Raw genomic sequence first — 14,802 nt, 5'->3', positions numbered from 1 at the left:
GAAAAAAAAAAAAAAAAACCACATTGTTTTCAGAGGGAAAATAGACTTCATTTATATTGTTTTGCTTTGCGGGAAAACTTCCAGAAACCTCAGGCTGACCTAGGACGCTGCTAGTGTCCACAGTGGGCATGCCCTCTGAGGACATGTCACCTAAAATCCACAAGCATCTTTCTAGTCCCAGCTGCTCTTCCCATCAGGGAGGCTGTATTTTAGAGTCGGGTTCTCTGGTCTTTCCCACCCTGGCTCAGCAACTGAGGCCTTTCCTGTCGGAACTGGAAGGGCAGAGGTTCTGCATCCAGCTATGGACTGGTGGGCCATGATGCTCCTTGGCAAGCCTCCCTCCCAGCCTCGGAGGCCCTGGGACACTGCCCCTGCAGGAGCTGCCAGGAGAGGGGAGGGTTTGTGGGGAGGGCTGTGAATGGAGGGTGGGAAAGGAGAACATTCCTCCAGCTGGTGGCAGGAGCTGGCCAGCCAGAGACCTTGTTCACGGCCCAATGCAGTACAGCTCTTGTGTTTATGAGCTTTGTGAGATTTAGAGTGCTCTGTATTATCCACAGATTTTTTGGGGTCACATCAAAGGTTAGAAAGCCATGGAAAGAGTTCTTTCTCCATGAATCACACTTCTCCAAAATGTAATTCTCTGAGAGGAGCCGACTTGCTTTATAGAGCTGGCAGGAGAAAGGGGATAATAGGGGCTCCTGTGGAGTTTTCCCAAAGAAACCTTCTCTGGAAGTCTGGACAAAGGAATTCTCAGAGCAGAGAGGAGCCAGAGGAGAAGGACCCACTGGGACCAGGTTGATGGACGAGGGTTTGGGGATTATAATGAGGTGGCAACTGGGCTTCAGATGCTGCTGGCCTGGAAGAATTGGTCCGTTATATTGCACAACTCCAAGGAGCACTTTACCTTGTGCAGTGCACGACCTGCACAGTCATACATAGCGACCCTTTCCTTGCTCCCCTCGAATGGATCTGCTATCTCTTTAATGGCTTCCACAGAGTGCCATAGATGGTCCAAGAATATGATTATCCATGTGCTTATCTGCACCCTATTCCTAGCCACTTCATAGTTGCACCTTTGCGAACAGGGACCTTCTCTTCTTAGCTTTTGTTTTCCAGACTGGCACGTAGTTTAAACTCAGTAAATGTTTGTGGAATGAATGAATAAACATTGTCAAGAGAATTCTTCCAGCATTTGGAAACTGGTATGACTAACTCAAGTATTAGGAGCCAAGAAGAGCTTTGATTTCTTTGAAGAGAGTTCTACCCAAATACACCAACTCCTTTAAGACCCAGATAGACCACATGTCTGCTTTTAGGAAGTCCCCCAGATGAATTTTTTTACACTTAGTGCCTCCATTTCTCAAATACTTAACTAGTCTCTGTCTCAGACACCATGATGGGGTGCCCTGGAGAAGCCCACAGTCCTGACTGGGTGACAGACACACACGCTGGTCATTACAATGGAGTGGTCAGAACCGTCAAAGCGAAAGGCACATATGAAGCATGGGAAGGGGCTCCAGGGTTCTAGGAACGGAGTGGCTCAGTCATGGCCAGAATAGCAGACTTCACAGAGGCAGGCAGACGTGGAGGGAAACTGTCTTTGCTCTGCTCTTATCTCGGCTTTGGCTCTCTTAAGCACAGAGAGGTTAAGTGTCTACTCCAAGGTCACATGAGTAGGAAGTAGGTCTCAAACCGGGTTCTTCAACTCCACATCCTGTGACACGCTACCAGCTCTCTCTCTGTGCTCCAGCCCAGGCCTTATAACCTGCCCATCCAAATCCCCTGCGGCCTCACAGAGCATCTGATGTTAGAGGAGGCCTCAGCCACGGCTATGGAGTTTATTCCTGAGCCATCCTGTCCACCTGTCTGGGCCTCCTTTTATCTGTGGTTGTCCCGTTAACAATCCAGCTTGTTCCCAGCTCCGCACCTATCTCACGCAGCAGTTTGATGCTCTGCTGACCTACTTGGCAGCTCTCATGCTCTCCGCTTGGTTCCCCAGGCTCTGCCTGGTAGTCGCCCTCTTGGTGGATTATAGCGCCTTTGCACCTTTGGGCACCTGGCCTCCAGGTTGTCATGAGGCACTAGGGGCCTCAGTTCCTCCAGGTCTGGGCGCACTTCACTCTGCCAAGCCTCTGGCGCAAGCCAAGCCCAAACCAAGTCCCTGTCCCCTGCTGCCAGACACCCACAGTCAGTCTTCTCTGCTAGGACTTCATCTCAGCTCACCAGCTGGGACACTGCACATCCTAGCGCTGGGCTGCACGAGGAGAGAGGGCATGTGCTCTGAAGTCAGACAGACTGGGTTCAACTTCTACATCTGTATGTTTTCAGAAGTTCCTTACCTTCCCTGGGCCTTATTTTCCCATGTATAAAATGGGAATAATAATACCAACCTCACACAAATATATGCACAATCTGTACCTAGTACCTGGCTGAGGAAGTGGGAGCTGATAGTTCTTCAAAAGCTTTTCACGTGGCTTTGGCTTTCTTGAGCAGAGAGGTTAAGTGTCAACTCCAAGGTCACATGGCTAGTAAGTAGGTCTCAAACCTGATTCTTTTTTCTTATTTTGGGGGGGTTCGTGAATTAAAAAAGAAAGTTTGTTGTTGTTGTTGGAGTATAGTCAGTTTACAATGTTGTGTCAATTTCTGGTATCAAACCCAATTCTCCAACTTCACATCCTGTGACACATCCCCATCTTGCTTTCTGTGCTCAAGCCCCAGCTTTGATAGGCTGTCCATCCTCTGGGTCTTGTCTGAGCCTGAGATGCACAGAGAAAGCCTGAGTTCGCCCGTTTACAGTGAGGGGGTTTGGGCTTAGTGTGAATAAGTGAATTGCTCGAGGTCACGCTGTTCGTCAGGGGGGAGCTGTGTGAGAACATCCCGATTCAGCATTTTGTGGCCTCAAAATAAATCCTTTCCACGTCTTCCTTTCCACTGTCAGAGCACCAAGCCCTGTTCTGATAAAGCCTTCTCTCCCCAGGGTCAGAATGCCTCTGAGTCTAGGCATCATTCTGGCTCTTTCCATGGTCCCAAGTAGACCTTTCCAGTGGGGAGTGGTGAGATGGACTCTCCGGATAGTCTTGGGGGCTGAAGAACACAGTGCCTGGAGCCCTGGGAAGGAGGATGCTGCTGGCTGAGACCGACACCTCATACCCCTGCGTCAACCCAGACTCTGCTCTCCCCATCCCCCAGCCCCTGGCCAGAGCAGCCTTGTGGCTGGTTGGCGGCGGCCACCGGGCCCCGTCCCCGGGCTGCCAAGGTTGGCAACCTCGCGGCCACGCTGCACAACTCTGCACCTCTCCTCCTCAGTTTATTTCTTCCAGATATGCAGTTGCTGCTTTTTATTTGGATCACTTTTCTGTGTTATGGTATTTCAGTTGTTTTTCCACTCCGTCCCTCCACCCTCTGCCTTTCCCCCATGGCAGGATTCCTAAGAAGACCAGTTTTTGGAGAGAGGCTGCAGGCACATCTGCTCTCTGGCTGCAGCATTCCAGGAGGGCCCAGTCAGGGGCTCAGGTCTCAGGGAGCCAGGACACGCTGGGCAGCAGAAGCTGGGGGCAGGGCTCAGGGTTCAGTGGAGGCCGGTGGTGGGCACACTCCCTGCAGCAGGCAGGGCTGAGCCTCAGGGCCCGGGACAGCTGCCAAAGTCCTGGGGCCGCAGCTCACCAGCTCCCTGGCCCTGCTGGCTGTGGCTGCTGGCTCTCTCGGCTCAGATCTGCATTTGCCAGACTTGGGGTGAGAGGGAAACCAGGAGCCTTGGAAAACACCCTGGCCCTCTGTCTCCTCTTTTGTCAGCAGTTCTGAGGGGGTGGGGATCCTGTGTGTGGTCAGTATAGGAGTCAGTGTAGGGGGTGCAGTTATGTGTGCTAGAGACTCAGAAGTCACAGGGCCCGGGTTCGATTCCTGACTTTCCCACCAAAGGCTGTGTGAACCTGGGCAAGTGACCACTGAAGTGGGCACGATAACATGCCTTCCTCACAGCGTTGTTGTGAGGGTTCACTGAGTCGATTTGTGAAAATACTTCCTGGCACATAGTAAGTGCTCAATAAATGTTTTAGCTGTTATTATATGTGCACGGGGGTATGTGTGGAATTTAGTAGATTTAGGGTGGTGCTTCTTGGACTTTGGAGTGTGAGAATCGCCTGGGAAGCTTGTTAAAAGTGCTGGCACCTGGGCCAGACCTGCAGAGATTCTGATCCAGCAGCTCTTGGGTGTGCTCAGGGATTTACATTTTCATCCAGAGGTCCCGGCGACACTAATGCCCTGGCCCAGGGTCTGATCTGGAGTTGTCTGAGGTGTCTGGGTGAACAGATCCTTGGGATCCTGGGCTCTGGTATCTCAATCAGAATGGCTTTGCAAATGTAGCTGGAGACCAGGTGAAGGGGTGGAATGGGATGTGGCAAGAGGTGGGCAGGAGCAACCCCAGGCTGATCCTTGAGACTCTAGGGAGTAATTAAGGTTGTTGGCCTTTTACACATGGGATTGACACAGTCCTACTGAGTGACTGGGGTTGGACCAGCCTGGTTTACAAGCCCAGGGCACAGCAGATGGAAAAGGGGATAGAAAATTGCAGTTAGCTCAAGGCCAGAGTGGCAGAAGGGTCTGTGCCTGGACAGAAGCCGTGGCAGTATCTGGAGGATGGGAGAATCGCCCAGATTGAGCAGTGGTGCCAACCCCCTACTCCCTCAGGCTGGCGGCCTCACCAGCCGAGCCAGGCCATGGCCAGACTCAAGGGTATGGCTTAGGATAAGAATCTGGCTCTGTCAACTTACGCCCTCAAAAGCTTGTAGTTTCTTGATTTATTTTTCTCTACTTTTTCTCTTAGTAAAGATCTTTTAGAAAAAGTCTTTGTTTTGACTGAGCTAAGAAAAGAAGGAGGTGGGATGTGCTGAGGCTGGGGAGAGGGCTGGTTGCCGGCTGTGGGGAGGAGTCTGGGGAGTCCAGCAGTGCCGCCCATCATGCAGAATTCACCCATCAGGAGCAGGCCTATGGGGCCAGTGCTGAGAGCCGGGGCCTCACCTGGGGTCTCCTTTCAGACAGTGAATTTTTTTTTAATGAAAGTTTTTTTTTAATTGAAGTATAGTCAATTACAATGTGTTAATTTCTGATGTACAGCATAATGTCCCAAGCAGTGAATTTGATGTATCTATTAAGCGTATGTGAAGGTGAGTGTGCGAGTGCATGTATGTATAGATGTACATGTACACAGGTGAGTGTTGCATGCATGTGTACTCATTCAGTTCATTAATGACAATCACAAAATATTTACTGATTGTGTACTATGTGCCAGACACTGTTCTAGAGGCCTGGGATTTATCAATGAACAAAATGAAATCCTTGCCCTCAAGGAGGTTACTTTCTACGGGGATTTTGTGTGTGTAGAGGGGCTGGATATGTTTGTGTGTGTAAGTCTAGGGTGCACACATATGTGAAGAAAGAAGAATAGTAACACGTGAGTGCACAGGCAGATCTGGGTCAGGCATCATCTGCCATTTTCTAGGCGCGTGATCCTGGGAAAAATAGTTAACTTTTCTGAGCCTTGTTTTTTTTAAAAAATGGGAAAATGATTCCTTTCTCTCACAATTGTTATGAGCCTAAATGTAAAAATATTTGGAACACTCCATGCAAATTACCTGGTATATGATAGCTGCCAAATGACATTTTTTCTTAGTGTCTCCTGTGGAGTTGGAGGAGATATTTCTGTGTGTGTATACCAAGTGTGCATTTGCATCTGGGCAACATGTTCTGTGTGCCCAAGAGGTTGAAAGTGTAGATTCTCCCTGAGTGAGAACCTCCCCATCTTGGGATGTGTCCTGCACAGTGCAGATATCTCAGGTCTGATCAAACGTGAGGTGTTGCCTGGAAAGTTCCATTCCAAGACAGAAGGTCTATTATAAAGTGGGGAGAGAAAGGCTCTAAGTTTGGAATCCCATGGGTTGGCCCATTTAAGCCTTGGCTTAGCTCTGTCCTGAGTCCTTCCAGCTGCAGTGTGATTGTGTGTTTGCAGTTCTCTTTTTAGTGCACACAAAGAATCTTGGCCACCCCTTAGCTTACACTCACCTATAACAACTTGCCACTTTTCTTTTCCCAGTTCCATGACTCCCTGGCCATGCTGCTCCCTAGACCTTCTTCTTAACCCCCAGATCATTTGTAGAAGTAAGTTCAGAAGATGGACCCAGAAGGCAACTATGTGGGCAGGACTGCATTTCCGTGTAATCTGCTTGTGACTGCCAAGATCATTGCTTGTAGCAAGAAGAGAGATGGGTCAGGTTCCTGCTCTCTTCCCCCTAGACTCTCTCCCAAGGAGAAAGTCCATGGTTTTGGCTATGTCCTCGAAGAAAAGGACTCAGACTCTGATACCTCAGCATCCCTCCAGTTCTAAGAGTTCATGGGACTTTCAACTCAGCAACTGAGACTCAGTATGACTGATGACATATCCATCTCTTTGACCACAAACCGGCTCCCCCTGTACACCCGGCTGTTCTAATGAGTGACGCCAGCATTCTTCCAGACACGCCAGCTTGAAGTTGCTGAGTCATACCTCACATGCCCCATAGCTGACCAATTACCAAATCATTTCAAGTTATTCCCCCAACCAGTCCTTTCTCACCCCCATTCCTGCTGCACCACTCCTTTGGTCAGGCTGTCATTGACTCCAGTTTGGAGTGGCACAGTCTCCCATGTGGCCTCCCTGCCTCCAGCCTCCCCTTTCACAACCAGCCAGTCCACCGTCCATGTGTTCATCACTCTCCCTCAGCCACTACCCCTAGCTGTTCTCTCTCCATTCTCAGCACCCTCTCCTCTTCTCCACAAACTCTGCTCTAACCTAACCAGTCCCCTCATGTTTCCCGGGACACTGCACACTCCTGCTACCTGACCTTTGCTGAAGTGGTTTCCCTTACCTAGAATCCTTCCCTCCATTCCAACCTTGTACCTAAATTCTAGCCATCTCTCACAGTATATAACATCCCTGGCTAAGATGCACCATAAGCTTTTGAAAACATGATGGTAGGAAAGGTTGGGGGAAGGGAGCTATAGTTGCTAGCGGTTTGCTAGAGGAGGAGGATTCAGTTCAACTTTGGGGCAGACTTTTGCTTTGTTTTGGGAAAATTAGCACCAATCTAAAACTGTGTCATCACTGTCAGCATGAATGCACATGTTCACCGTTCTAGTTCAGCGGTGTAAATAGCCATGTCTTGGGAGACAGGGACTGCCTTTTGGTCTCTTTTTCCCCTAAGGTATGAGGAAAAGAGTTGTGGAGGAAGGGAGCCTGGACTGGTCCTTGTGAAGGTGACTATTTGCAGCTGAAGTTTGGAGAGTTGCTTGCAAGAAATCACAAGCAGAGTCAAGCAGGCTTCCTGAGGAGGCTGGAGAGGCCCTGGCACTGCTGCTTTGGGACCCAGGTGATGTTTCTTGACGCAGAGCTCGGGAGAAGGACACTCTGTTCATCTCTGCACAGAACCACCGCCCCCGTCTAGAACACTGGGGGCATCAGAGGAGGCAGCATTCATGGATGCTGAGGACCCCACAAGGACCATCTGCAGTAGAAGCTCCTTTCCCAGGCCTCCTCGAGCCCCGCCTGGTGACTGCTGTGGATAGATGGGTTTGTGACATCATTTGAGATGCCCCATTGGGAGCTCCCAGAAGTATTAGAGGGAAATATTGCATGGAGTGAGGCTCAGTGTCATTGTAACTCATTGTTAAAGTAGCAACAAATCATTATTCCCTTGATGGGTGAAAACTAAATATACTAGTGACGGATATAAAACCATACTACACTGCTAACCATGGTTGCCTCTGGGTGCCAGTATTCTAGAGAATTCATTTTCTTCTTTATATTTTCATGGACCTCTCCAAATTTTCTACTATAGGCATTTGTAATTGGAAAACAAAAGCTATGAATAATGAATATTTTCTCTTTTCTTCCCCTCTGGGCGCAGCAGAAGCCTCTGTGCTGCCTAAGGCTGTTGTGGTTTCTCCCCCCGCTCAACTACTACGGTAACTCTTGGGTGCAGATCCGTGTGTATTTCTCGTTTTGGGTACTTGTGCCAGCTGTGCAGGCTCCTTCAGGAGAGGGAACACGTCTCCTTCCTCCCTCTCAGCTCACTCTGCTTGCAGGGGCTACTTCTCAGAACCCACCTGGCTTGTTTCCACCCTGGGCCTTCATCCTCACTGTTCCATCTGCTGGCACCTCTGCTACCCCACCCTCCCACCCCCCCAAGACAGTTTCTGGGCTTCCTGCTTATCACCTTCAGTTTTGACTCAAATGTCACTTCTCAGTGAGGCTTTCCCTGACCAGAGTATTAAATTTGCATACCCTCCGGGAGCTCTTTCCCTCTTCCTGCTTCATTTTGCATTGCAACATAGATCTCCACCCTACATGCTACTTATTATGCCCCTTTATTATCTATCTTAAATAAGCTCTAGAAGAAGGATTTTTGCATATATTCTTCTCTGCTGTAATCTCACCACCAAGATGTACGCCTGCTATGTATAGAAGATGCTCAATAAGTATTTACTGAATGAGTGAATACAGTTTACCAGATTTTGTGCTAGGTGCTTAGTAATCCCCTCATTCAGTCTTTTTTTTTTTTTTTTTTAATTGTTGGAGGCACTGAGGATTGAACCCAGGACCTCGTGCATGGTAAGCATGTGGTCTACCACTGAGCTACTACCCTCCCTGCCTCATTCAGCCTTCACAGTGTTTTGAGGTAGAGTAGCATTATCTCTATTTTAAAGATGAGGAAACCAAAGCTCAGAGAGGTTGGGTAACTCAGCTGAAGGCACGTGCTATCACGTGTGGGCAGAGTGGGACTGGAATGCAGATCCGTCTGCTCTGGGGGCAGGAGCTCTCCCTTGCAGGAGACTCCTCCGTCCTCACAGCTGTCCTGCACTGTGCTGACAGCCCGCTGTGTCTCGAGCACTGGTTCCCCCACTGCGGGAACCACAGCGCTGCTGCCCACAGCTATCATTCCTGCAAACAGGCTCCTCTCCCAAATCAGGTCCCTTCTGGTGACAGAAGACCCACGACCTGGCAATCAGAGAAGCCAACTTGCTCCTCCCCTCCCTCACTGTCTCTACTCTGGGTGCTCAAGTTTAGATACAACTGAGCAGGCCCACAGGTTTTCTCTTCTTCTCCCTCAGCCCCATTTTCCCAAAGGAGTTTGGTTGTTCCCTGAGAACCTTCTGCAGACTGGCAGGGTGGAATAACAGCAAAAACCCAGGAGATCTAGGTTCAAGCTCTGGATCCGCTGCTCACGAGCGATGCTAGGACCTTGGGCAGGTCATTTAACTTGTGCGTTGACAGAATGGAAGGAATTATTCTTTCCTTGTTGTTTGCCTACAGTATTGTGATGTTGGCACACGCAGGACCTGCCTTGTGGAGCTGTTGTGTAGTTTCAGGAGACAATTTGGTTCTCATACTTAATACCATGCCCAACACATAAGGCTTAATAATTGTTGGCTGCTGTTGCTATCAGTCATGAGTAGACTGGGTGCTGGGAAGGGTCTGCAATCTGCTGGTAGGATGGGTTGTGTGCTAACTCCAGTCACCCACTCAGCTTTCCTAGAGCTTCAGTCCTCAGAGTTTGGAATTCCTGGTTCAAGGTCACACAGTCATGATTTTAAAATGCTTTGATTGGGACCCTTTTCAGACTACCTAACCTCTTTAGTCAGAACACTGTATTTCTGCTGGGAGGTAATTGTTGCCATCTCTGCTGGGCTGCACAATTTGAGGAATAATTTGCACAAGCATCAATTGCCACCATGACTGAGGCATGAAGCATAATTATCTCAAAAGGAAACTGTGATTGAGCTTGTGAATTGAGGCCTGATTTACAGGGGCTGCAAATGAGCTGCCCCCTCTGGAGCACTATGTGTCTCCTAGATGTTGGGGCTGTAATCAACCTGAGCCTGTTTCCAAACACCCATTCTCCAAGTTCCAGTGGGTCAAAAGTGCCGACTCTGGTGAATATCAAGATCCCTGCAGAGTCTGCAGCTGAACTGAGACCTTCCCATTGTCTAAGGCCAGATTCCTAGTTTCCAAGGGCGTTTCCTTCACTGGCTTTGCTTCCTAGTTGTAGCAGAGGAAGTATGACTTGGAGTCATCATCTGCCACCACTGTCCCAACAACATCCCTCTTCTCTCGCACCCACAGTGGTTCAGAGGGAAGATCTACTTCTGTTTGTGTCTGGAGGGGAAGGAGACCAGGGATCCAGGCCTTCTTCCTCCCTCATCTGAATGACCCTAAGCAACAGGAGAATCCATCTCTTGCCCTTACCGTGGCCAATGTCTGCTCTACACATGGGTCCAGAGGCCACACTTTTAATACTCTGAGAAGTTGATGGTGGCATGTGTGACACAGAAGGTCTTTCATCCTGAGGCAAGGGTACGAGTTCTGCCAGCCCTTTGTGCCATCTGGAAACAACACTGGGAATCGTATTTGCAGGGCCACAAATGTTATTTGATTGTTCCCTGGCATGAAAGACTTGAGGCTTAGTGGAGAGAGCAGACTAAAGAAGACTGAGGAAACATGGCCTCTAGGGGCAAAACATGCTGAGTTTGAGCGAAAATATACATTCCCCACGTAGTCAGCAGTCTGAGAACACGGGGGGGTGAGCAGAGCCGGGACCAATGTTCACAGATAATTCTCCAACTTGACTTTAGCCTCCTTTTTACCCTCCTGCAGGCCAGTGTCTGTCATAGTTACCTTGGCTACACGACCCTTGTCTGTATCTCCAGAGAGAGAGCCATGTTTGGAAGAAAGAACATGAGGCCCCACGTCTGAAAGGAGTCCCAAGAAGAAGGAAATGTAAAATAGTGAACAATGTGGGATTTTGACTCGGTCAGACTTCAGTTCCAATCCTTGTTATGTCATACACTATCTACCAGAACTTTACAGCTTCTCCGAGTTTCAGTTTGCATAGTTCAAAATGGAACCGATAATATCTATCCTGCTTGATTCTTGTAAAAAATCATTAAAACTTATGTAAAGCATAAAAAGCTTAGGTATTGAATAAATGGCAAGTATTAATATCTGTAAAATGGAGGTGCCTTCATAATACCCACTTTGCAATGTGGTTATGAAAAGTAGGGGGAAAATGCCTTTGGCCTATAGCAGATGTTTAAGAAATGGTAGTTGTTAGTCTCACTTGCCATGAACTATATGTTACTGTATGTCTGACCTTAAGAAAAGCCACTTCTGCTGCCAATGAAATGGGGAGTTTTTCTACTCTGCTCAATCCCATAAGGACTGCAGTGGCAACTGGGGATAATTACACATGCCTCGCTTGACTTTTGGAATTGTGATAAATAAAATCACACATAATATACTGGAAGCCAGATGCAGGGAACAATGTACTAGAATGAAACACATTGGATTGGGAGGCAAAGGACTCGGGTTCTAGCCTTAGTACTGTCTTTTGCCAGGTGACCATAGGCAAATCACCAGGAAATCAGATTCTCAGGTGCACATGCTGCTGACTTCTCAGCAGCTGTGAGAAAATACAAATGTAAGAAATTATCACTATTGCTTCTTGAGGGCAAAGCTGGTTTTTACATCTTAATCTTTGGAACCCAGCAAAGTCCTTGGCATGTAGCAGGCACTCAGTATTTTTGTTTAATGAATTATAAACTGCTCAGAAGTCGTATTTTTAATCATTAGTCAACTTTTTTTTTACCTATAAGCTTATAGCTTTTGATCTCAGTCTGATTTGTTGGATCCCTGGGCCTGTGTCCTAGAGTATTCATATTCCACACTAACCTTAACAGACTCAGAAATGTTATTCAGACACAACTGAGAGCAGGAAAAAAGCTACCAATAAAGGGAAGAAAGTGGCTCTTCTGTGTATGGCAGCTACGGGGAGACAGTTTCACAGTCCCCTCTATACTCCTCTTTGGTTTGGTCACCACCACTCCTATAGGTTCCTTAATATTCTGTGTACCCATTCTACAGGATCTATCCCCCGTGTGGAGGTGGTAGGCACTGCAGAGGTTTTAGCTGCATACGTAGATGCCTTTTCATGGGTAGTTAAGAATGTGGGATGCCTTACAGTTCTCCAAATGAGAGACAGTGGGTAGAAAGCACAAGCAGAAACACGAATGAGGATGCTGGGCTTCCTGGTGCCAAGGGAGAGATCTTGAAGCAGAGCTTCTTGGTGGTAGGGAACATCACATGTACCCTCCACCCACACTACATACTGTTCCAGAATTAGTAAAATATTTGGTCTCCGCATAGACTGAGAGAAGGGAGATGGAGAGGACCAAAATGCTAACAGACCCCATCACTATTTGTGCACTGTGATAAATAGCCCTGGAACAAACGTACTGGCAAGGGTAGGGTGTTTTCCAGATCTGCCACGTATCACGTCTTCCCATGTTACTGAGGAGCATCTATGATCTTAAGTCATTTTTAATACCATCTCCCACCCCCAACTTCTTCCTCTTCTCATTCCCCTCTGCTCTACCCACCCTGCCATTTCCCCCTCCCTACCCCCAAGTCTGACAAAAGGTAACCTCAGACAAGTCTCACCTATTCACCGCAGTGGGGTTGGGTGTCCCTCTGTAGCCTTCAACTCACAGCACCCTAATTTCTGGTTTATTTACTTACTGTCCAGTTCTGAAAAGTAGGACCTTTATCTCGTTCAGCATTCTATCCCCAAATACCCCCAATAGTACATCACACAAAAGAAGATGCTTAACAAACGTTTACTAGGTATACCAGGTTATTCTTTTAATTTATTGCATTTTCCCCCTAGATACTATAGTAACTAAGCAAACAGAGTTACATTCAATCTTTTTTCTTTATACAATAGACAAAAAGTGTTGGGAAGCTGGATACTAATCAGCTATTTTTTCCCAGTACCAGATCATCACATTGCTGAGTTCCTTCAAATGATTAATGTGCAGCATTCAATGCTGCATAATTTGTCCAAGATCACAGAATAAAATGTAAAGTTTTTCATTTCATTTTACAAAACCAGCAAAACTCTACAAAAAAAATCCTACAGGAAAATGTAGACCAATCTCATTTATAAACATCAATTTAACAGTATACTAAATGTAACAAAACGTAGCAAGACACAAACCCTAAATCCTAGTTACAGAAATGCAACTGCTACAGAAATAATGACCCTCCCCGCACCTATTCTACTTACGACTCAGTAGCTTTTATACCTACTCACCCCGACCCCCTCTGGCTGGCCACTCTTCCATCAGCCCTCACCAGGGGTGGGTGCCGGCCCTAGCACTGGACCTAGTCCTCGCCCTCACTGTGGCCTCAGCTCTGGCTCTGTCAGCATCGTCTGCCAGGGCCTCACGGTACTGCACTGGCCAGTGGTGGGGTTCTTTCTTATGGAGCTTGGGCAGGAACCCCAAGACTTTCACTTTGCTGGTTTCCAGGTTGCTTCCGGGACCTCAGGAGAATTCACATTCCGGTGGATTGGTGTAAGGCATAACGCCTGTAACTGAGGTATCTCAGCTGCACGAAGTCTTATTATTAAGCCTCTTCGGATACCCAGAGAAGAAGTGATACTTTGAGGGACGCACCCCCAACAGACGCAGCATCTCCCAGACCTGTGCCTCCCTGGCGCTATTACCTTTCATGTAGATAAGGCCCAAGATCATCATTTAGATCTGGGGCCATCTCCTCCCAAATCCTCCTCCTCAAGAGGTTTTAGTTTGTTGTTCAGGATGTAAGTGTGGTGCTTACAGTCAAGCTGTTTCAGCTCGAAACCAAAGACATGCCGCAGACTCTCTGCGGCCCTTGCGATAATCTCAGGGAACAGATCCTTCAAGTCTCCTATAACATGTTTCACCACCTCGGAGCGAGTGATGGGACTCTTCTAGTCCTTCACCAGCAGAAACTGCACCAACTCGGCCACCGTCTGATCCACACGGCGGCGGACCCTGCGCCGGGCCAAGGTTTTGGCTGCCAAGGCCCTACCAGCTTTCGGGGGTGAGGGCGGGATCTGCAGCCCCCTCCTCCCTTGCGGCGCCAAGATCCCCCTGGGGCTGCCCTGCAGGAGGGAGCTCGGGGCCTCCTCCTGCGAGGCGGTCAGGGTCTGGGTCTCACCGTCAAGGCCGCTATCCTCCCCCTCGGTCTGAAGGATGGGGAGACCCTCGGTCTCGGGTTTCGGCAGCATGTTTTCGGGCAGGCAGGTGCAAAGCGCGTACACGGGCCGAGGGTTGTGCGAGCCGCTGCACAAACCCCGGCGGAGGGGTTGGACAGCGGCTGGGGAGGCTGGAGTAGGGCTAGGAGAGATGGCAGAAGGGGCTTTTGTGGCTGCTGGGCGACGCCGCATAGGGCTCGGGACGGTTGCCCCGAAGCTGCCGGCGCCGAAGACCTGCGGCGCGGCCACCGCGCAGCCTCAGTGCGCGCCCGCGAGCCGACTAGCTGGACCACTTCCGGCCAACTCAGCCAAAATGGCGGCCCCGAGGCCGCGCGAAGCCCCTCCTCTTCCAGCCCCCGCTGGGTTGGGAGTGCGCACAGGCTTCTCAGGATGCCGGGGCTGCGGGGGAGCGCGCAGGCAGCGCTGCTGTTTAGACTCGCTGCTTGGAGAGGGGGCGGTAACCAGGGCTTTCTCAAGGTTTCAATGTACAGATGAAATAAGGATGGAATTCTAGCCGTGTCCTTTCAGCAGGTGCCTATTTCCACGTGTGTGTATCAAAGACTGATTTACTGTGAGTCAAGTGCAGAGTGCGTGGAGGTTAAGGTGGGCGGTAAAGCTGTGCGGGACAATTAGTGAAAGGCGGTGAATAGGATGCTAGGGCGACTGAAATTATCTGTACACGATGGGAATATACTAC

General features: G+C 49.0%; 1 protein-coding gene and 1 long non-coding RNA gene across 4 annotated transcripts in view; one reads left to right on the top strand and one right to left on the bottom strand.

Moving 5' to 3' along the window:
- The window catches only part of LOC116664556, an 89,228-nt gene extending 78,072 nt beyond the window's left edge, over positions 1-11,156 (top strand). The window contains exons 4-7 of one of the 3 annotated variants that reach the window (XR_004321093.1): positions 7,236-7,600; positions 7,938-7,995; positions 8,609-8,641; positions 10,685-11,156. This is a non-coding gene — a long non-coding RNA (uncharacterized LOC116664556). The remainder of the gene's footprint in view (positions 1-7,235; positions 7,601-7,937; positions 7,996-8,608; positions 8,642-10,684) is intronic. The other 2 variants (XR_004321088.1, XR_004321082.1) reach the window with 2 other exon arrangements.
- A 1,530-nt stretch (positions 11,157-12,686) lies between these two features.
- MAGEF1 (MAGE family member F1) lies at positions 12,687-14,423 on the bottom strand. Its single transcript, XM_014557986.2, is given in 6 exon segments — positions 12,687-13,449; positions 13,451-13,488; positions 13,491-13,625; positions 13,628-13,949; positions 13,951-14,034; positions 14,037-14,423. Coding segments are annotated over 6 exon segments (1,074 nt in total). The 5' UTR covers positions 14,298-14,423; the 3' UTR covers positions 12,687-13,215.
- Positions 14,424-14,802: the final 379 nt, after the last annotated feature.

This window comes from Camelus ferus, chromosome 1 (assembly GCF_009834535.1).
Source record: "Camelus ferus isolate YT-003-E chromosome 1, BCGSAC_Cfer_1.0, whole genome shotgun sequence".
In the NCBI taxonomy this organism is placed as follows: Eukaryota; Metazoa; Chordata; class Mammalia; order Artiodactyla; family Camelidae; genus Camelus; species Camelus ferus.
The sequence above is the reverse complement of the archived record's forward strand: the minus strand, read 5'-3'. Positions and strand labels throughout refer to the sequence as shown.